The sequence below is a fragment of the Ptychodera flava genome, chromosome 7 (genome assembly GCF_041260155.1).
Source record: "Ptychodera flava strain L36383 chromosome 7, AS_Pfla_20210202, whole genome shotgun sequence".
Classification (NCBI taxonomy): domain Eukaryota; kingdom Metazoa; phylum Hemichordata; class Enteropneusta; family Ptychoderidae; genus Ptychodera; species Ptychodera flava.
In genome coordinates this window covers 31,626,541-31,649,887 of record NC_091934.1, presented here as the reverse complement: position 1 = coordinate 31,649,887, position 23,347 = coordinate 31,626,541, and the positions used below count along the sequence as shown (strand labels likewise).

At 38.3% G+C, this 23,347-nt stretch overlaps 1 protein-coding gene across 1 annotated transcript in view; it reads left to right on the top strand.

Annotated features, from left to right (window-relative positions):
• The first annotated feature begins 308 nt into the window (after positions 1-308).
• Positions 309-23,347, top strand: part of LOC139137277 (guanine nucleotide-binding protein G(s) subunit alpha-like) — a 29,043-nt gene continuing 6,004 nt past the window's right edge. The window contains exons 1-6 of the mRNA XM_070705278.1: positions 309-457; positions 9,677-9,928; positions 11,408-11,480; positions 13,952-14,006; positions 21,426-21,545; positions 22,538-22,635. Of these exons, the coding sequence (XP_070561379.1) occupies positions 427-457; positions 9,677-9,928; positions 11,408-11,480; positions 13,952-14,006; positions 21,426-21,545; positions 22,538-22,635 (629 nt within the window). The 5' untranslated portion in view covers positions 309-426. The remainder of the gene's footprint in view (positions 458-9,676; positions 9,929-11,407; positions 11,481-13,951; positions 14,007-21,425; positions 21,546-22,537; positions 22,636-23,347) is intronic.

Sequence of the window (23,347 nt, the reverse complement as noted above, 5' to 3'; positions counted from 1 at the left end):
TGAAACAGTGTGAGGACCGCAACAATTTACTCCATTAAAGGTGAGTTTGCGAAAGCTGTAATATGGCGCAATCGAAAGTCGGACATTTCTGACGACATCGCTTGAGCAGTGGGCGCAGAGTTTTCAGTGGCAATACCATGATTTAAGGAGATCAACAAACCAGCTCCGTGCAATGTCAGTTAAAGCCTATTAAAATGCCACCATAGGAAACCACAGCACGCTCATAATACTTGGTGGAATAGCGTTTTATTATTGTTGTTGGTACAATACAACTGTGGCAGCCAGACGTCGTTCAAACTTCGCGTGTACACAATGCGACCTTTCACCCGTGGCGTCGCGGCCACCACATCGCCGAGTCAGGGGGCAGAACATGAAGTCCGCTTGTTTCCACCGCAGGACGGTAAACCCCGATTATGAAGGCTCGACATGTCGTACACAGCTTTGAAACCCTCGCAAGGTAAGTGTGTGGAGACCGGTAGCCCTTCTGAAGCGCCATTTTGACTTGTAGTGGTGACCGACAGGTATCGAGCTCTCTGAACCGTGAAACTCGATGTCTGGTCAAATTTTTTCTCGATGCACCTACAGCCTGCAACGTTATTTATTCCTTCTTCGCCATCGCATGAGCTTCCCCGACGGTACGGTGAACATTTGAGTACCGACACAAGGTGTGCCGAACACCTTTTTCGTGCATGATTCGCTCGTAATACAGAGAGGCTGTCAGTCCATAGCGATTTAATATCCGCGGGGCTTTTTTCTGCACATGCTCGCAAACCAGCAACTCTCGGTGCTGAACCTAAATATGTCACGGCCCGCTGAATCAATTCGTGGTTTATCTCATTCCGGTTGCTGCTTCCCTCACAAATGCCCGTTTGACGTTGTTGGTAAATTTACACTCCTTTGATTGACTTCTCTGTCGTATAGACGGATACTATTGAAGCTGCATGGGCATCACGCCATCTGTATAGCAGCATGCATGGAGACAATAGCGTAATTTGAGTGCCACTTGTGGAGGGGGGGGGGTGATTTTGCGAGGCATATTACACAGTATTTAGGTGAACAGATAGGCTTGCAGAATGGCAGATACACTGGCTGATAGAGCTTGGTACACGAAGCAGACGAAGGCAACAAAAGTGGGACATGATGTGTTCCGTAGCAGTCATGGGTCAATCCTTGTCTCTTTAAAAAGGCCTAGGACAATGTAAGGTGCGCAAATACGAGCGAGAGAAACAGAACCAAGAAACGATAAACACACTATCCATCTATCTATCTATCTATCTATCTATCTATCTATCTATCTATCTATCTATCTATCTATCTATCTATCTATCTATCTATCTATCTATCTATCTATCTATCTATCTATCTATATATATATATATATATATATATATATATATATATATATATATATATATATATATATATATATATATATATATATATATAACGGACAAAAACAAATATGTTAACAACCAGATCAACGATATCAAGGACAGGACATTTCAAGGACAAATGATGGTTTTAACAATCCCACCAGCCTGCAAGTACTAGGCGAGTTGCAGGGCGCTTCCATTAACCGCCATTGGGGGTAGTGATAAAAACCAAGTCACCGTCACCGTAACGAGCAAGATAAAGTAACTTCAAACACCTGCCTCTGTATATTTTGTTTAAAATCGACTTTCGTCAATCTGTTTTAGAAAAGACCACAAACACACCAGTTCCTTGCATTGTTGACCTTTGACCTTACATATCAATAATATCTAACCCCATCTTCAGGGCCATTGCGTCATGAACTTTGACACAATCTTTCCCTGTTTTTAGTGACTTGCATACTGCACACGAATGATTGAAAGCACTGTGAAGGGGTCAGTCTGAGAACGTTCAGACAAAAAAAGGTGGCATGATTAATAGTGTTGGTTGAGATAGTCCAGTTGATGATGCTGGCTTGTCTCTTAAATTTGGGTCATCCAACACTCGGATCTGTGCTTTCAATTTCGTTCACTGAGGTTTTGCTCCTGTTTGTGACTTGGTAAGTTGACTTAGCCATTTCTGAACGCAATTCTTGCATGATTTGTCGGCCAGAAGTGCCTCTGAAATCGGTTTTCAGATCCCACACACCCATTGCAAATATCACTGTTGGTTGCACCGGATTGAAAGTAGGTCAAACTATACATAGTGGGTCACCATGGCCGAACGCCAAAGACGTTAAGATAGCTTTGCCGTAACATTCTTGATAGTCTTATGGTGCCACCGAAAGAATGAATCCTATATGTTTGCATTGACTGTATCAAACTGCGACAGCATAGCATTTTCAGTGGATGTCCAAACTCTGCTGGTTGCGAATGTGCTCCATAGGTACATGCAATATGTTACATCTCAACTCAACAACACGTAGTAAATTGAAGGCAAGCTTTTATAGGAGAGCAGTTGCGAACGATTAATAATGTTCACCGCTGGGATGGAAATGGCCAGAGGCTTCTAAGAAAAGACGTGGCAAACGCTCGTTTTGTTCATATAGTTTGATTGCTTTATGAACAAATTGTCCTGTTTTATACATAAAATAATCATCAATCACACAGTTTATGAAACATTGTTTTCAAAGTTACACTTCTTAGAAATAACTAAACGTTAAAGGCACATATAGCTGTGAATTTGATGCCTTATTTTCAAATTTTATTTTCAAACCAAATTTGGTTCCCATAAATGTGCTAACTGAAGGACGTGTGTAGAAATATCACTGCTCGCTGATTTGGTGCCGCACTCGTAAAATGGTGCCCCCACGGAAACGTACAAAAAATGCAGTATTTCGTGCACATACACATCGTAATCATCCAAGAAACAAGCGCTAGCCTGATGGTCGACATTTTGTTGTAGAAATCTTTATTTTCTCTGTCATAAGATTAGTTTTTGAAAATTGCGGGAAATCTAAAATGATGTTCAATCGTTTGAATTTACAGGCATGTACATTGTATATCATTTTGTGAAACTAATTTATAATCAAATGATACAAAATTTGATTTACAACTGACCCATGTTGTCCCCAAAATGTGCAAAATGTCCCAAAAAATAAGCGGGAGAGGGACACAGTGTCCCCTGGTTTACGATTCCTGGCTGCTAAATAAACTGACTATCAACCTGGGAGAATTTTACAGTTAGAAAGAAGTGTAGAGACTATACCGTGAAAATAAGCAAGGCGGACAAGAAGACGTAGTCCAAATAACGTCACTTGAGACTACAAGACACTTAAAGTCAAGACAAGGTTTCAACAATATAATCAGAATGACAAGGTTAATATATTTTTATCTATGACTATAGCCGAGACATGCAGTTTGGGTACACTATGTCATCAGTCTTCAATTCAATGCCGCGCAGCTGCTGTTCATATCAAAAGCCTTTACAAACATTTAGACAAAAACAGCCCCTGTGTTCTAAGAACTGCAGACACCATGTCTTGGGTAGAGTTGAATTCGGAATTTTTAGGACCCGACAGACTCAAGGAAGTGTGTTACTCTTTTAAAAAATAAATGATATACTGGCAATGTGTCTTTGTAGTCAGCAACTCGGATATAGTCACTCAACTGTATACCTTCGTTCAGTACTGAACAATCATACACATTTTATTTTTACTCCGAAAAAAAAACCGTTGCAGTTCGCTGACACCGTATTCGATTTTTGACAAACTGAATTGATGTGTTATTCGACGAAAGCGAGTTTGATCTAAGACGTTCGCTCATAAGTCACGAGATCTTGTAATCTATCAATTAATCCCTTGGTTTCAAATGCACTATCTAATATGCATAGTCGCCTATGAAAGGAGTGCGCTGTAGGTAATTTAAATAAAGATTTGCATACACCTTTCATCCAATGAGAATATTCCAGTATGCACGTTAGGTGTGAAGTTGTTGAAAGTCGTTTTTTTCCTTAATTTTCCCTCTGTAGCAGTTTGAATCGATCTTGTATCAGGTTCGAAAGTTAGGAACACGGAGCAAAACTAATTAATGCAGCTCAGAGAAACGAGTTTATCGACGATGCCTGCAATTTCACTTCTGCCATAGCGAATCTTTTATGGCAGATATTCTATACAATTCCCAAATTTTAGACTGACCAGTAAAACGCCACTGCTGTATCGCTTGCCGGTGTCGTAACGCGTTCAATCATATAACCATTGGGTCAAATTATTGAAAATACGTGAGGTGATTATGGCTGTTGAAAAGTTTGTACGTTTGATTACTTTCATTTTAGTTCATGATATTGCTAGGGTCGAGTACGACTAAAGAAAAAATACGTAGTTCCCTATAATTTGTACAGGACACCGCTAATATATAGGGAAAATACCGTGTGTTGGCACCTCAGGTTTAAATACCTGTACGTCGGGTTATCATTTATATTATAATCAGCAATTCTTTCTCGGTTTTTCAGTTCTTGTGTAATAGTGTGGTCTATATACTCAATAAGGTTTCTTGCAAGATATTCCATTTTAAGCCGTATGTCCGTAGAACAATTTTACAGCGTCGATACACCAAGTCCAAGCCTAAATATCAGGCAACCATGTAAAGCTTCAAATAAAGCAAAACTGAAATCTATGTCGCGGGAGTTATCGGTACAAAATTCAAATCTTACTGCTACTGGTGTTTTCATTTAATCACTCGTAAAAAGTTAAGTAGGTCACAAGGTGGCGCATTGGTTCCCCCATCGGTTGCACAGGAACGCTTTAAGAAAGTCCCAATGTAGCGATTTCATCGCTACCTGCAAAACTGTTTCGACACTGCTTTTTTGTATATGAGAGCACAAAATGTGGGACATTATTCAAGTTTTGTTTTTTTTAAACGGAGACCCCTAGAAAGTGATCACACGGTGTTCAATCGATGCACCCTGTTGTTCAAGTTGACAAGCACTACACACAAGTCATATGTGTGTGGTGAGGGGCGATTGGCCCACTTACTTCAGTGAAGATATAAAGGAAGCCTTTGTTCAACTATTAGAACTATTGAGTAACATGAATAATAGAGGTCCGCTGACTGTTCCCAGTTTTTTATTAAATTGATAGTGAGACGCACAGAGGGATACAAAAGACTTGTCCAATTATCGTCGGGTCATGACCCAAGGACCGTCCTTATTAAAGGAGGGTGTGGCTTAACGCGAAATGTTTTATTCGACGGTCTTGCGTACAGTATCAAAGGCAGGCAGAAGACCCCGTGTTAGGAAATGAACTCATTACATTTGATATTATTTCTTTAAATTTGTATTGTGGTGTTGAGATGGTAACAATTATGAGGAACGGCGAGGAAAACAACATTAGCTGAACAAAAACATCAAAACTAAACCCGAAATTTTGGCTCGATTTTTCTAAATTGCTGTCGGAATAGATGATCTAATTTTAGGCATTATCCGGTATTTGAACGTTTTTACCAATCTACCTTTGTAATTGCCATACTTGTGTTGACTTTTTTTTAATATTGCAAAATTTGTACCATGGTTGTGCGCACAATCATCTGTTGCCATAGTGACACTTTTTTGTCTCTCGATCAGAAGGGGAGGGGAAGGTCGACTTACGTGAAAGATGTACCTGGGTTGCAGCTGTCAACGATGATCACCGATCTTAGGGATGGGGTTGCGTCCTGCTGAGTTTTTATTATAAGCGGCATTGTCATTCAACTGACCCTTGACCCTTGTCCGATTTTCGGTCCGAGAATGGGAGTAAATTGGGTTTCAAAGCAAACATGCTGAAATCCTTTTTAATAAAGAAAGGTGCTCTCGGGGAGAGGGGGGGGGGGCAGACGTCAGATAATATTTGTAGTGACACACTTTAAAGTTTTTCTCCCAGGGCAGCACTCAACTGAACAACGTGAAGCGTGTGTCTGTCAAGTGTCTGTCGATGAGAGTCAGGCAATGCTATCAGCCAAGTTTAGCCACCTGTACTTCACTTTGAACGAACCCAAAAGTGTCGTGGCAATGACTCCACAAATACAACGCCGGCAAACTTTGGCTTGTGGTTAATCAACGACATTAGATATTGAAAATGTTCCATCAGACGTCAGGCCGAACTTGAAAATATCTGAAATGGCTCTGAGTAGAGTTAAAGGGAAATTTAGCCAAAATGATATCTCTTACGTTTCATGTTTGAGGTAGCGGTATGTATCGAAAGTCGTGAAAAGTGATGTGTGGAGAATTTTAATTACCGTCAATAATCGCAGCAAAGACTGACATACGGCGAGTCCCATGAGGTCAACAGGTCGGATCAACAATGTCACCCACTGGGGGCGTCCTTGCTTGTATAAGTGAAAAGCGTTGAAGACCAGTTCAAAGAATTTGTGCGTAGATTCGCGTCCTTCAGAAGTTTTGGTTACACTCTGTTATTGAACAGGTTGGACCTGCGGACCGCGTCAATTCTGGGAAATCGAGTTGATTTTATGACACGGGAGATATCAAGTCAGCAAATTTGAAACCATAATACGTCTTGATCGTGGATTCCATCAAGTCGCGAGTTCAGTCAATCAAAATTGACACGACCGGCGACAACAGAATCTTGTTTTGGTTATCTGTTATCATTAGGACCGATATCAATCACTTCTGAAGACGGGAGAGTCGTGTACCGCCGACTTTTCGCCGATATTTTTTAATATAATAAGCAGTGGTCAGTGCCGTCCTCAAACTGTAAGAAGCGCTCAATGTTATTCCGACACACAAGGAGTACTTATGAGAGTGATATTAATAACTGTAGGCCCATACTCGTTCGTCCTTCCCCTCCGAAATCCCTCAGAAGCATGTTTAAATTGGCCTTTTTAACTGTTAGTGCTCGCACAGTTTGATTCATAATCCCCACTACTGATATTTCAGGGAACATTTCATAATGCAAAACTGCTTGGATTAAACTGGCGGGTCATCTTCTCCACCACGTTTATTTCGGTCTTTCCAATAAACGGAACTATCTCCATCTGACTGGCAAAACAGGTGACCAATATAGGGGCAGGTCCAGATGCTACCACTTGGAGAGCAGAGTCACGACTATGTGTCCAGGCCGGTCAATGTCAAGAAGGTATACTTGTGGCTCATTGTTTTTTTTGTGTAAAAAGATGCTTCTGTTAGGAAACCCTGAAAGAAAACTGAAATAAACCGCCAGTTCAAGATAGGGGTCCATGATTTTGATGTAAACTAATTTCAAACTAACTTTCAAATCGTTGCTCGCACCTGTGTTACGGCTTCGTTCGTATGTAGGTGGACATAGATTAGATACATAGATAGATTATAGATATACACATAGATCGATACATTGATACATAGACACATAGATCGATACTTAGGTAGATACATAGATACATAGATACATAGATACGTGCGTGTGTGCGTGCGTACGTACGTACGTACGTACATACATACATACATACATACATACATACATACATACATACATACATACATACATACATACATACATACATACATACATACATACATACATACATACATACATACATACATACATACATACACAGATGGCTAGATTTTTAGGTAAATATAAAAATAACGTTTGTGAGAAATAGATTAATGACCAAACACTCAAACAGACAAATGATGAAAGAAATATGAAACATAACAAGAACAGAAAAATGATAAATTAATTTATATGTAAATTGTCAATTGAATAATTATCCGACAAATTAATCAAATAACACCATAAAATTTAACAATTTGAAATAAAAGGGACAAACTCGGCCATTTTTCATGAAATTTGTGTGATGTGAGATACTAGTATGTTTGACATGTCGAAACATACTGAATGAACAGATGACCATGCATATATCCGACCCCGGTTTTCAAGACACGATAAACGAAACCATGACGAAAATGAATTAATGGTCATGAACATTAATTCATTTTCGCGATGGTTTCATTTAATTTGTTTAAAGCCGGGGTTGAATATATGCATGGTCACCCATTCATTCAATATCCTTCAACATGTCAAACAATATAATTAGTGTCTTGCATTAAACAAAATTCATGAAAAAAGGCCGACTTTGTCCCTTTGATAAAAAGAAATAAAAGACACAACGGAAGATACGAAGAAAGGGAGATTAATATGCGTCAAACGTAGAGACGGAACGAAAGAACCATAAGAAGGCAAATAATAATAGATATGGCACATAATAACTAAATTTGTTGCATAGTAACTAAAGACAGTACATAATAAGTAGAGATGACACATAATAACTAGAGATGACACTAAGTTTACTAACTAGAGGCGGTTCAGAATAACTGGAGACGGTGCATAATATAACTACACACTGCACATAATAACTAAAGACGGCATATGACACGTAATAACTTCTCTCGTCTACCGGGTTCAAATGTCGCTTTCACCGGCACTTGCAACTCATTAGTGCGGTTCAATGGGCTACCCTTTTCTGTTTTTCCCTCTCCAACGAGTGTGTGACGCCTTGTCTTCCGTCAAGGGCCTATACTCTAAACATGATTCATAGCACTTCCCATAGCAACATCTTTTTGCCTCGATAGGGAGAGAGTCAGTTTGATAAAATTGTCAGTCGGTCTTGGTCATCAAATCAACAATGTAAATGAAATTTATAATAAACAACACGTGAACGGATATATAAATAGATATATCGATAGATGGATATTAAATGACCGGTTCGTTGGTATATTGTTTTCTAATCGTGACAAACTTGTGGAAATATTTTCTCGTATATTTTTTAACTTGGTCCGTATGTCGTTTAATCTGTCACCTCATTTTGTAATCGTCGTGTGCTATAGTCGACCGGTGTTACATAAGAGACTACTTGTACGCAAAGGCTTGATAGCGATTGCTGAGTGTGAAGTACCACGCAATGTTCGAATACTCGCTCACGCAGTGCGGCAACGAAACGTGTTGATCTAAAAAAAAATCATTCTATTCTGCAAGTCTGAGGCGACTGAAAGTCGGTGTGACATATACGAAAAATAGCGATGAAAAAAATAAATAGAACGGGACTGAAGTTGAAGTGATAAAAAACAGCCGCGCCGCATTTTACACAGAATCGAAACAATCGACTGCATTGTTCTTTTCGCGTTGCAGGAATTTACAGGTTTTCTCTACGTGAAAGAAGTACTACCCGTCCAGCTTGTTACGAGCTCTGAAAGAGGCGAAAAATCAAAACTTCAGGCGGATCTTGTATGCGAAAAGTAGCCAAACACTGCCAATATTTTTTTACCTCTGTAAGAGGCGCAACAGGTTGTCATTGTCGTGATCTTTTCAGCTTTTTAAGTAAACTTAATCACGGTAGACAAAACAGTAAATAAAAACAATACAAAAACAAAACAAAATAGCCGGGCAATTTTGTGAGGTATTGACGAGACAGGCATATGGAGTGATCAGGAGTGGATTATGCGTGAAAAGGAAGGACACTGACCAGAGAATGAGGTTAAAAATAGACCGGTCGAATGTTATTACTACAGTTTGACCAACTGAGAGCAATTTTGTCTTTGATGGGCGTGGCTCACTTTAAAAGTGTCCAAAATAGGCCAATACAAAACCATCTGTCGTTTCCCCAAGACCATTAGCAGACCCCTGAGCGGCGAGTATTTATCCACCAGTAAGACCCACTGAGCAAACGAAGCAACAGTACATATCGCAAGACACTCATTCTTGCTCGTTTCTTTTCTCCCCCTCAACTCTTTCTTCCAGTTCTTTCCAAGACTAAAGATCGCCAGAGCGCGTTTCCCTTGTCGTCGTTGTCGGGGACATCACGAACGACGACAACGTCGGCGACTTCCACGTACACGCCGGTGGTGAAACCGTCGGCGCAGAGCAAAGGCGGTAAAATGAAAGCCGACCAGGAGGCGATAAGACGGAGCAAAGAGATCGACAAATTCTTGAAGAAGAGCGGCAAGGAATATCAGACTTACCACAAAAGATGGATGAAGCTGCTTCTATTAGGTAAGTTGCATGTTGCCGCGCCAAGCGCAGCCAAGGCTTCGTATTTCTGAAAGAATGGCAATTAAACGGTTAATACACATCGAACTGTGTTACTAATGCCCCGCTAAAGTCTAGCTACACAGTGCCGCACTCTTAAATAGTTAGTCCGGGCTGCTTTTGAAAAAAACAAACTGTCAAATCAGCCTTTTTATGTGATATCATCCTTAGGATTTGTCCCTGTCTTGAGCTTCTCAAAGGAGAGAGACTCAAGCGAGTGTTCACAATTGGCAGTATCACCTTGACAAGCTCCGTTCAGGGTGGGAATAAAGCCCAGAAGATCGCACATGTGTTTTTTTCCGAGCCGTCAACAGGAAACCAGACCCGCAAATAGCACGTCAAATACACCTTTCAGCCTGAAACGAACCAGTTTAATTTGAAATAAAATGCTCCCCTCTCCTACGCGAAGAGCTCTTCGTCAATATGACTTGTATAATGACAGACATGTAACTGTGTTATTAGCGGTGTCACTCGCTACAGGCTATGATATGTGCCGGATGTATTTTTAATAGTGTGAAACACAATTGTTATAAAAAATTTTAACACCCACTTGTCCTAGAGTCAGGGGGAAATAAAATAATATTGTTTGATTTTTTTTTGCTGGAGTCAATCGTTTTATGATTGCACGATGGGAGTTTTATTTGGGTAAGGTAATTTGCAAGCACGCATGTAGAACCATCGACCTGTCATGGTTGCTTCGGCAAGACACCTCTCTGCAGATAAATGTCTTGATTTCTGTATGTTCGTATTATCGTTCGCTCTTAAGGTAATATGCGCCTCGATCACAAAAGACTCTCAATTTCTTCTCAAATTTTCCTCAAAGAATCTTTCAACCGTTCACTTTCATAAGCAAGAATAAAAATTGGCGGTCAACGTAGAAATTTTGGTACTAGAGAAACAAACTACCCAAGATTTGCCGATATTAGAAATTCAAAATGGCCGCCATCCCTGTGTGAATGCATGAATAAAATTTTCAATTTACGAAAAACTAAGGCGGTAGAAAGTTTTATTACACCAAGAGCTTTAAAATAAACCCCCACAAGTGGTAGATCAGAAAAAAATGTCAAAGTTTGAGAGTCTGAATATCTGTCCAAGAAGCGCATTCTACGTAAAGCAAAATACTGTTCGACGTCGACCATGTGCCGTTACATACAGCGCCATCAAGATGGCGACTTCGATCAAGTATGTGACAAAATTACCAAACTAAACTATAAAAAAAATACAAAATATTAAAAGGTATACAGTGACACTGTTCAAGCTAGTGTTATGAAAGTGTTCATATATTATAATTATTCATCATAATTAATTTGTAAAGGCCTTGCTCTCTATCCCCTGGGGTTTTACAAGAGAATTGAGTGATCTACCGATCTAGTGGTGTATCTAGTAACCGTAAGCTGTGGCAGGAGAATGATATTATTGTTTTCATTGTTTCCATGGTTACAGGAGCGGGGGAATCCGGAAAGAGTACAATCATGAAACAGATGAAAATTCTGCACGAAGACGGCTTCAGTGACGAGTAAGTGACGCATTTACAGAGTCTCAAAAACCTCAAATTTTGTCATTTGGGATGTGTCATCTAATTATATGTCATAATTAGCCACTTTCGTTGGAAAAATTGAAAGAAAGATTGTTTTTTGTTACTTTGCTATAATGACGAATCACTGTTATTACGCAAGTCTACAATTTGTGACAAAATAATGATCTTAGTCCGTCTGCTGCACGGTGGGAGTAAACTCGAATGTTTACCTCCCTGATGTATTGCTGTTATTGACAATAGGTGATCAAAATTGATCTGTTTTATAGCATTTCTGTTCTTCGAAGATAATGAAATGATATTCTTGTTTTGCTCTTAACGTTCACGCGTTGAAGCAATTCGTCCTATACATTGTAGATCTCACTTCACTGTTGCCATGGTTTCGGCTCCATGTATATCCAGCACATTTCCTTCTTAAAGGCGCGCAAAAAATGCCCTCATAACCCTGACATGCAAGACGCCGACTCATTTAATCATTTGGTTCGATAAGCAAAACAGAAGCACTGGTCTTACAAGACACATCACTCATTAGTTGAAAAAAAACATAGAATGCTCTGGTCATATCAGAGAAATACATCATTGCAATACTGTGGATCCAAGCCATGACATTTTACAAGTATTAAAACAAACCGATACAACACATTGACAGTATTTCTATCCAATGGAGTCAACGAGTCGACATCTTTTATGTCTCGATGACCGACACATTTTGCACTATTTACGGTAGAATGCGCCTCGGGGACAGATATTTGGACTCTGAAATCTTTTTGATTCTTTTCTGATCCACCACTTGTGGGGTTCAGTTCGAATCTCCTTGAGTAAGAAAAACTTTGACCGTCTTAGTTTTTTGAAAATCGAAAATTCTATTTTTCTCCACGAAGTTAACACGGGGATAGCGGCCATTTTGGATTTCAAATATCGGTAAATCTTGGGTAATTTGTTTCTATAGTATCAAAATTTGCTCGATGAACCCCGATTTTTATTCTTCATTTTGAAAGTGAATAGTTGGAGGATTCCTTGAGGAAAATTTGAGCGAAAGTTTGTCTTTTACTTACGAGGTGCATATTACCTTAAACTTTGAGAAGAAAACACGATGACGCGGTACATACAACCTTACACGGTGATGTCAAATTTGCTGTACCTTGCACATCTGTACCGAAACCTACCGATGGCAAATTCAGTGTACGCAGAATTGGGTGGGCTATTTGACGAATATAGAGAGGATTTAAGTTTCGAAATTGTCTCATCGGCAGGTGATCAGTTAAGCAACGAAAATAGCATTCGAGGGAGAGAGAGAGAGAGAGACAGACAGACAGACAGACAGACAGACAGACAGACAGACAGACAGACAGAGAGTAGAACACAGCATTTGACGAGTTCAATGAGCACAGGCAAAGAAGCTATTTAAAAGTAAATGTACACTATTTATTGCAAAAATCAGCATCACGTGTTCACTCGATTTAAATATTTTAGAGATAAAAATAGTGTAACACGAATGAGCTTTCAGGTACTTGGCTTCTCTTTGAACCCTTCGTTAACATACTATGTCACGCTAAGTTGTAACCCAAGCAACAGACCCTAGGAGGCATACCTCTGTGCAACACATCCAATTGTGTAATTACACTTTGTTTATCTCGTATGGCTGCATCATTGAATGAACAATACATATAGCACAATTTTATCATTTTAGGAGGGGCGGGGGAGGATGGGGAAAGCAGACGCGTGTTAAAAATCTCCCTTTTGGCGGTTACCCCTTCCAGCCGGTAAAGCCAAATTTTTTTTTACCATGAGACAAAATCAACTTATAACTGGGAGAGGGGTGTAAATTGTTCGAGTTTTTTTTTTGGTCAGGGTAAACAGCGAAGTTTTCCAACTTATGTCCTAGAGGTACATGCATGCACTGAATATCGCTTTTGTTCAGTTAAGTAGAGAAAATAAATTTATCAAAAATAACAATTTACTTTTGGTTCCAGTAAGAAAATAAATAGATACTTAGATAAGTAAGTATAAGTAAATAAATTGATTAACAACAAGAATCAGGCAAACAAACAAATAAAAAATAGTAAAAAATTAAACATAAATTAGTAAATAAATAAATAAATATATAAATAAATAAATAAATACAAAGAAAGTCGTTTACTGGCCTATATCCCAGTGTCAAACTTAGTTTCAGCTAACAAAATATTTTGTTTTGCCAAGGAAAAGGGACTTAATGCCGACTACTTTTCACCTCGCTAAAAAATTCTTTCTCATATGGTTTATTTTGCCGATAGTTTTAGAGGTAATTGTGAGCATGCGTGTTTCAAAACTTGATTCAGCGAAGCCAGTGCTGCGGCAGATAGTGATTCTCTAAGATCCCGTCCACGTGACACTAGGACACGCGGCTAAGCCGCGTACATGCTGTGGGAAAAAAAACCAAACAAATGACACGGTTTTTATTGTTTTCTCGACAGGGAAAGAAGACAAAAAGTACTCTCCATAAAGCGTAATCTGCACGATGCGATCTTGGTAAGTGGGATATCATTGACATCCCAACTCCCATCATCCTCTGCTTGTCGCCCCCTCAGTACTTGAAAAAAAGGTCTTTCTCAGCGGGCGCGTGCCCTTGAACCGGCGATGAAATGGTTACTCTAGTCCGGCAGCCAGTGGGGTAAACCTTGCTTTGTGGTCTTAAGTTTTTTTCTTGGTGGATTTCGTTTGTCAAGACCACCACAAAAAAGAATTTAATTACTGGCCCTCTGTCAGCATTGAGCAATTTGAGAAAATTAGCATAATCAAAATGGCCGCCAGCTTATTGCTTTTTGTATGAGAAAGAAGACTCAAATGGCTTGATACATATTGTAACTTTGTTTTTCTCGTTTAATCACCAAGCAGTTGCTGACGGAAAACTGGAATATAGATATTGACATATTATTTGAATGACATGCTAATTTGCATAATTCCAAGATGGCGGCTAGCTGTAAACATGTCCGGCAGCCAGCAGCCAGTGGGGTAAACCTTGCTTTGTGGTCTTAAGTTTTTTTCTTGGTTGCTTTCGTTTGCCAAGACCACCACAAAAAGAAGTATTACTACTGGCCCTCTGTCAGCATTGAGCAATTTGAGAAAATTAGCATAATCAAAATGGCCGCCAGCTTATTGCACTTTGTATGAGAAAGAAGACTCAAATTGCTTTATACATACTGTAACTTTGTTTTTTCTCGTTTAATCACCAAGCAGTTGCTAACGTCAAAGTGGAACATAAATGTTGGCATATATTATTTGAATGACATGCTAATTTGCATAATTTCAAGATGGCGGCCAGCTGTAAACAATTCTTTGTTAAGCGTAACTCTACATTATTATCATTTACTGTACTTTGTGCAGTTATTTTAACACACACAGTAGCTTTTACATCAGTTTTAATAGTTGCACGTACATGAACTTCTTTTTCTGTTGCAAATTTAATGTTGATAATCAGACATATAAGCAACCGACTAGTTTAGCCTTCGTCCATTGTCGAGAACTTGTCTGTTTACTTGTAAAAATATATCAACTGATGCGGACAGCGTTCTGGTAATTGTGTTTCACTCTCCCACGAGCCTCTGTTATGTTTCTAAGTAAGTTAGTGATCTTTATGCCTTGGCTAAAACCAACCTGAGTTGTGATTTTCTAACCGAAACAATGATTAAGTAAGGTGGGAACTTTTTCCCAGCTCGACTATCAATGCATTCCATGTACATTTAAGAAAAAAAAACGTTGTGATTTACACTATTTTCGAGGTTGATATGGAATCTTCTGACGTCACATTGAATCCATGATTAGCCACACTTTGTGTATCAGAAAAAGACTATGGGTTTGGAGTACAATAACTTATAGAAGATATTTCCAAAGTTACTCGGGTTCTCTAAAGGTAAAAAGGGGAAGGCGGCTCAACACACCATACTATATTTGAGGATGTTCAATTTTTTCGTATGTTACTCTTAATATGTGTATTTTTGGGGGGTTTAATTTATTTTTGGATGTACTATGACGATTCGTCGTTCGGTCTGTGGTGTCAAAATCATTTGTGATCCATTTTAACGTGCATTTCGAAACTCTTAAATGTGAGTTCTTCTTCAGTCTCTTAATATTTATATCCTTATTTTGTTTGTGTATTACATTTAGAATTATTAGAATTATTAGAATTACATTTGTTCATTTAGTAACGAAACTATTACTGATATATTTGGATCTGAATGCCATCCAGTATGAGATTGTATATTTGTATTGTCTGTGTATGGCCTGTTTTCCTTTGGATGTTGTTGAACTCTCTTGTTATTTACTTATGTTTTTATTTGTTGTTTTTTTTCTCTTTTTCGTCGATCCTTTGCGTTGATTTTGGCTCTTACTACAAGTAATTCATCTTTTAAGTTTTGTTTCTCTTGTATGCTATTATTGGTTTTTCATGGAACAAAAGCTGAAGACGTTCATCGCTTTCAATTATTTTCCATTTCATTGTTAGTGCTATTATATCGTTTGTTCTAATTTGTGGACTGTATTTGGTTGCGTATGTACCGGTATATTAGTTTTGTTATTATTGATTTTCCCTAGTTTGAGGTACGATTCGCACTTTGTGTGTCCAACTTCCTTTTTCTGATTGTGCGATTTATGTGGTCTTATAACCTTGTTTTTGTTTTGTTTTTGTTTTTTGTTGAAAATTCGACTTTCTTGTCAAGTCTTGGTTATTATTATATGTTGTTACACGGGCATATCTCAGCAATTTACCTTAATTAAACCAGTAAAAATACCTTTTTGGGTCACACGAGTTTCTGGCTAGATATTGAAATGGTCAGTTATTTTGGTGTGAATTTTTTTGTCGAGAATTCTCCCTTTTTTGTATCGTTGACTTAGTAAATCATTAATGACACTTTGAGGAGAATACTCTATTGTAAATTTGAAAGTTCAGTGTAACTTCTTGATGTTAGCCATAAATTCACATTCAGCTTAGTTTCTGTTCCCGTATAGATCATGAAAACATCATCTCTGAATCGTTTCCAAAAGAAAAATCTGCTTCTGTGTAGTTTAATGACCTCAGTTTCAAGGTTGTAGAATGTTGTATCAGCGATTTCCCGCGAAACTGGTGAACCCAGGCTACAGCCACAAATCTGTTGATAGACGTTTCTGTTAAATTCAACCGTGTTATGTTGCAGAAATATTGTTAGTCATTCTTTTGTGGAACGCTTCGATCTTTTTTTTATATTTTACAGCTGTAATTGATAGTTGATACTGAATCAAGTGCGTTTGTGACAGCTGGCTTCAGTTTAATTTGTGGAGTATTAGTGTACATCGAGATTACATCCAGAGTGACTAGTAATGCATTATGTTGTATTGTTATCTTGCTTAGTTTGTTGGTAAAGTCCGTTGCGTCTTTAATGTACATTGGCTGGTTTTGTACAATCAGTTTTAAGAAATAGTCTATCTTATGTATTCCGATATTTTGTGTGTTGGGCTAGAGCAGCCATAAATAATTTGGACCGTGACGACAAATGAATTTTGCTGATGCTGGTGACTTTTTTGAATTTTTGGAGTGGATACTGTGTAGGTGTGCATATTATGTGTATTCAAGGGATCATGATATTTGAACGTATCATTTGTCTATTTGTTTATTTTAGTACATGTCCGTGTAGTTTTCTGGTTGTGTTGTCGCTGTCATTTACATGCACTTTTGTATCGTAATCTCTTTTGGCTTAAAAGTCTGTGACTTTCTTCAATGTAATCTGTTTAATTTGATATTGCTATTCCATTTCCCCTGTCTTTATCGAATGGTTTTATGGTAATGTTATGGTTCAATTTGATAGTGTTTTAATGGCATTTTTTCTGCCTATATTATGTTAGATTGGGTTGTATTGAAATGAATTTCGGAATTTTCCAGGGATAAATTTTAAGCCTCTATTCAATGTTATTTCAGGAGTTAACACAATTGGAACTAATTTGGGATAATTGGATGGTGACATAATGTCGATTTAATCTTCAAATGTAATCTAATCTGCTTTTCTTTTATATTACACACTTGTTTTTATGAGTAATTTGCGATACTACAACATTCAGCTATATGGCATCGAACATGTACACTTTTCAGAAATTCGCAAAATATGAAAATCCAATTATCCCAAATTAGTTCCAATCGTGCTGTTTATATTCCGAGAGATATTTTAATACATTTAGTGTTCTTAGGGATTTGTATTTGGTACGCCTGTTTGCGTCTTATTTTTTGTTTGTTTCTTTAATTAATTCTTTTCTTTTGCTTCCATTATCAGAGAAGATTTCCTCAATCTGTTAAATTTTCTCTGTGTGTATTTTGAATATGATGGCGGCCTGGCCATCGTATTTCAATGGTAGTTCTTTGGCTGAAAAATTTGGTGGCCCTGAAAAAGAGCCCTTTGGTTTGGTTTGGGGAAGTAGTTTTTTGTACGTAACAACTTATATTTTGAGTTTATGTGTAAGTTGTTATTTGACTTCTTCTTCGAAACGTCCGAGGAGCTTCTTTGCTTGTTGTATTTGGTCTCTTTCTGTTAGAGATTGTATTCCTTGTAAGACTGTTGTGGTATTTTCGTTTGCCAGTTATTGGACCGGTTATATTTGTGTTCGGGCACGTGTATAATGTTGAGAGAGCTGTATGAAACACGGAGCCTACTTTTACCTCGTTGTAGACTTTTTGTTTCGCCATAGTGTCCCAACACTGTGTCCAAAATTATAGAAGACGAAAATATAAAACATATTACGAGTAACATAGGAAAACACTGAATATCCGCAAAAGTAGTATGGTGTGTGGAGCTGCCTTCCCCTTTTCCGCACCACTTCATTTAGCATTCATTGTAGCATTGTTTATAATCTACTTTGGTACAGTTCAAGCTTTCCTTAAAATTTGGTTTATGTGTTAATTTATGCAAATGAGTATTTAAAAATGAGTATTTAAATTTATTCATCTATGATTATTAACCTTTTTTTAGTTGAAGCACTAATAGAAATGTGCTTTTACTAGCAGACTTTAACAATATAAAGCCTACTTCTACTGCTTCCAATGGTAATTTGTGATAATTTTGTGTTAATTTATGCAAATTAGTATTTAAAGTTATTCATCTATGATTACTAACCTTTTTTTAGTTGAAGCACTAACAGAAATGTGCTTTTACTGGCAGACTTTAACAATATAAAGCCTACTTCTATACTGCTTCCAATGGTAATTTGTAATTTTGTGTTAATTTATGCAAATTAGTATTTACATTTATTCATCTATGATTACTAACCTTTTTTTAGTTGAAGCACTGATAGAAATGTGCTTTTATTAGCAGACTTTAACAATATAAAGCCTACTTCTACTGCTTCCAATGGTAATTTGTGATAATTTGGCGGCCATTTTGTTTATGCTAATTATCTAAAATTGCTCAATACTGACAGAGATCCAGTAACTATTTTTTTCACTTTGGTTATCTTGACTAGCAAAATCCGGTTTAAAAAAAACTTAAGACCCTAACACAAGGTTCAGGACAAAAAGTGGATTTGGCTGCCGGACTACTCGTTAGAATTAATCACGATGGTTTGTCACTACAAATTAATCAGACAAGCTAATAACATCGTTATTGTGGTCCTCAAAAACATTCGATTTCAGTGGAAAACAGCTGCTGTGTTCAAAACATTAGCCGAATTCCTCGATCATGGACGCTCGTTTATAAGCAAGTGGATAAGCGAATGGAACTTTATTCAAGTCGGTGATTTAAAAAAAATCATTCGCAACAGTTTCTCTTGCGTCTCTTCTATTTCATACAGACCTTTTTGAAATTTGGCAGCCCAGGTCAGGTTTTCCTATCTATCGAACGCGTTACCTTTGCGCTACGTATGTGCAGTAGTGACCTGCGTGTTCCGGGTGTGCCCCCTTTTATCGTGTATACCCACTCATCATTGCGTTCGCCTCACTCACATGAGAACAGAAATAATCGCGTTCACCCAACTCAAATATTCACAAATTAATTCGCCATGAGTTGAGGCATAGTCACTTAACAGTGTCAAACATGGGACTGTTTTCGACTAACTTTAAAACAAAGCTCACTGTTTTCTAATACGCGTTTTAATTTCCTCAGGTGACGTTTAAAAAAAAACCGAATGTGAGCAACTCATGAACCCGTGTGAGGAGTTATTTGTCAATGACAACCACAAATAATCTCAAGTTCTGGTTAAAATAATTATGTTATTATCGCTACCGTCGTGTGACACCTGTGTAGCATGGATTATTTAAAAAAAAATCGTGTATTGTGTTCGGCTATAAGCAACGTTCATTGCGACTAGTACTTCTCAAAGAATATGCGCAGTGTGTGAAAAATCAGAGCAAAGCGAAGACGAAGCACAGTGGTGACATTACCTAACAACATTGCCATAGAGCTATAAATATCGCGATGAACTAATTAGCCTTGAGTGGAGCTTGTATATTGCAATGGGTTGTAGCTTAATGCGTCCAAAGAGCAATTACCGAAACAAGTCCAACCGAACAATAAAAAAACATGTTTTCAAGACAGACCTTTTATTTTTCAAATATTTGTTCAGGTGCACACGACGACCAAGATAGAAATTGCTCAGCCATCATGGCGCAGGGCAATTATTTCTCAAGCGGGGTTACCGGGTTCAGGCTAGGGAAAATAACAATTATTTGTCATTTGACCACCGGACTCCGATTTCATGACATTGCCGATCATTTTGCGGACCCTTGCGGTTTATATCGCCAGGAAATGGCCAATTGTGTTCATGCTACAAGTGCATGTTCGGCACCAATTAACATCTATTTTGGTAACGATGCGGAGGAGGGAAAAAATCGTGGGGTGACACTATCTTTAAGGGGAACAGGTTTCGTTGATATTATAATCAATGAGTTTGAGTGATAAGCAACCACAGATGGGTAAACGTAAACAACTGTTTTAAGATATTGTCAATAATACAGATAAACTGTGTGGGTCGCCGATAGTCAGATAACAGCTAACCCGAACTACCTCCCTTTGCAAAAATCACAAATCCTAGGACATACTACAGTATGTAAATTATCTTCGCACAATGTCGTTGTTTGTAAGTCAAGTGGTCTTAAATAACTATCACTGAGATTTGAATAACTCTACAGGGACAACAACACTCTTTGTGACATGACTTTATGATTGACTTCATATCGCCGTGTTCACCATTTTGTTTGTCAGTCTTTTCATGAGCCTGTGTCACAGTCTCTCTTTGCCTATTTCCTGTGTCTCTGTCTATCTATCTTTGTTCCTGTCACCGTCTACATATCTCTTTCTGTCTCAGTCTAATTCTCTCGGACTATCTGTGTCCCCGACTCTGTTATTCTCTACCTCAGTTGTCCGTTCGTCCGTCCGTCTGTCTTTCCGTCCGATGTGTCTGTCTGTCTGTCTATCTCTGTCTGTCTGTCTATACTTCGTCTTTGTGTCTGCGTCTGTCCCTTTACTTCTGTCTGTCAGTCTGTCTGTCTACTCTGTCTGTCCGTGTGTGTCTCTCTGTCTCTCTATCTGTCCGTGTGTGTCTCTGTGTGTGTGTCTCTCTCTCAATGTCTCTGTGTCTATCTCTCTTTCTCTTTCTCTGCCTGTCTACCTCATCTGTGAGTCTGCGTCTGTCCCTGTACCTCTGTCTGTCTACTCTGTCTGTCCATCTGTCTATCTCTCTGTCCGTCTGTCTCTCTTTCTGTGTCTGTCTGTCTGTGCGTGTCTGTCTGTCTGTCTGTCTGTCTGTCTGTCTGTCTGTCTGTCTGTCTCTCTCTCTCTCTCTCTCTCTCTCTCTCTCTCTCTCTCTCTCTCTCTCTCTCTCTCTCTCTCTCTCTCTCTCTCTCTCTCTCTCTCTCTCTCTCATGCCCTTATTTTCATTTACGTCCCCAAGTTGTTATCCCTCATGTTTATTCAATGTATCTGCATTACTTTACAGACAATCACTGAAGCCATGAGCACATTGACTCCGCCCATACCTCTGGCAAACCCGGAAAACCAATATCGTCTTGACTACATTCAAGATGTTTCAAGTCGTCCAGATTATGACTTCCCGAAGGTAAGCCACCTACCGGACATTTTAGCAAAATTTCCCCTTCAACTAACAAAGTATGTTAAATTTGCAACTTTTTTGGCACGGCTTTAGCATGCACGCTTGTATTGAATGAAATCGCCCGATTTCTGTGTGTATGTTTGTTTCACGTTTATTTATTTTACTGATGTCATTTAACTTGTTTGATAATTCTTTAAACATTTATCATTGATTTATTTTCATAATCCTTATGATGTATTTGAACTTGAAATGATTATTCGAAAATATTTAAGTAATGCAACTTTATTTTTATCATATCTCATTGGAAGTTTTTGATTGGCGAGTAACCGCTTTCTTAAGATAATCAAAATAATACAGGTTTAGCTACTTTACAAAAGTTGTACATTTGAAAGTTAATTTTTAGCTTTATTCACTCAAACGTTGACATGAAGGCTTGGAAAAAAGTAAATAAGTGAAACCAATTATAGATTAGAAGGTGAAAACCCAATTTTCTTCTAACAAACGCGATTTGATTTGATATATCCTCAAACGGCGGTCTTTCTGTATATTATTGTTCCTTTGCATCAAGACTATATTTAAGGTAGTATGCGCCTCGAAAGTGAAAGACTTGCTCAAACTGTCCTCGAGGAATCTTTCAACCATTCTCTTTCAAAATCAAGAATAAAAAGCGGGGGTGACCATATTAAGGAAACAAATTAGCCAAGATTTTACTGAAATTTGAAATTCAAAATGGCAGTCATACCTGTGTTAACTCTATGGAGAACAATTTTTCGAAAAAAAACGAGACGGTGAAATTTTTTCTCATACAAAGAGCTTTAAAATGAGCCCCCACAAGTGGTAGATCAGAAAAAGAATTGTAAAAGTTTGAGTCCACGAATATCTGTCTCCGAGGCGCATTCTACCTCCAAGTTGACTGATGGAAGGTTGCGTCTACTGCACTCCGTGCCACTGAGAGCGGGACGAAGTATTTACTGGTGTGATCTGGTCTTTTTATTTAGGAATTTTTTGAATACACGATTGCCCTGTGGCAAGACAAGGGTGTCAGGCAGACGTATGAACGTTCAAATGAATACCAGCTCATCGACTCGGCGAAGTAGTAAGTATCCAAAGGGATGGACTAACGCTCTCCTTGCGCTATTTCCCATCAGCACATAACCAATCAAAACGCACGGATGAGCATAATTATTTAAAGGGACAAAGTCGGCCATTTTTTCATAAATTTTGTTTGATACGAGATACTACTAATATTGTTTGACATGTTGAAAGATACTGAATGCATGGGTGTGACCATGCTTGTAGTCGACCCAGGTTTTAGACGCGACACATGAAACCATCGTGGAAATGAATTAATAGTCATGAAATAATGGTTATATATATATATATATATATATATATATATATATATATATATATATATATATATATATATATATATATATATAGTTTTTATTGTTTTGCATGAAGTGTTTTGATAAATTTGAAAAAAAATAAGGAGCAAACTATTAAAATCGTCACAAGTTGTCACTATGCTTGCTTTGGTGCCTGTTAATTCTTGGACTGAAAGATTCAACCGTGTGCGGGCGCTCCGGGTCGGAGGTCGCGGAGTGCTTGAGCGCCTGCATACGGCTAAATCTTTCAGTTTCGTTACTATCGTGTCACTGAAATCGTCACTCTAATATACAGAAGCCTTTTTCCCTCTTTCGAACCATGATTTTTTTATCGTTAGAAAACTTAAGTGCATCGTTCACCACTTTGCACCGTCACTGAGCAGACAACACCGGACATTCGCAGGCCACTGTTAGGCGATT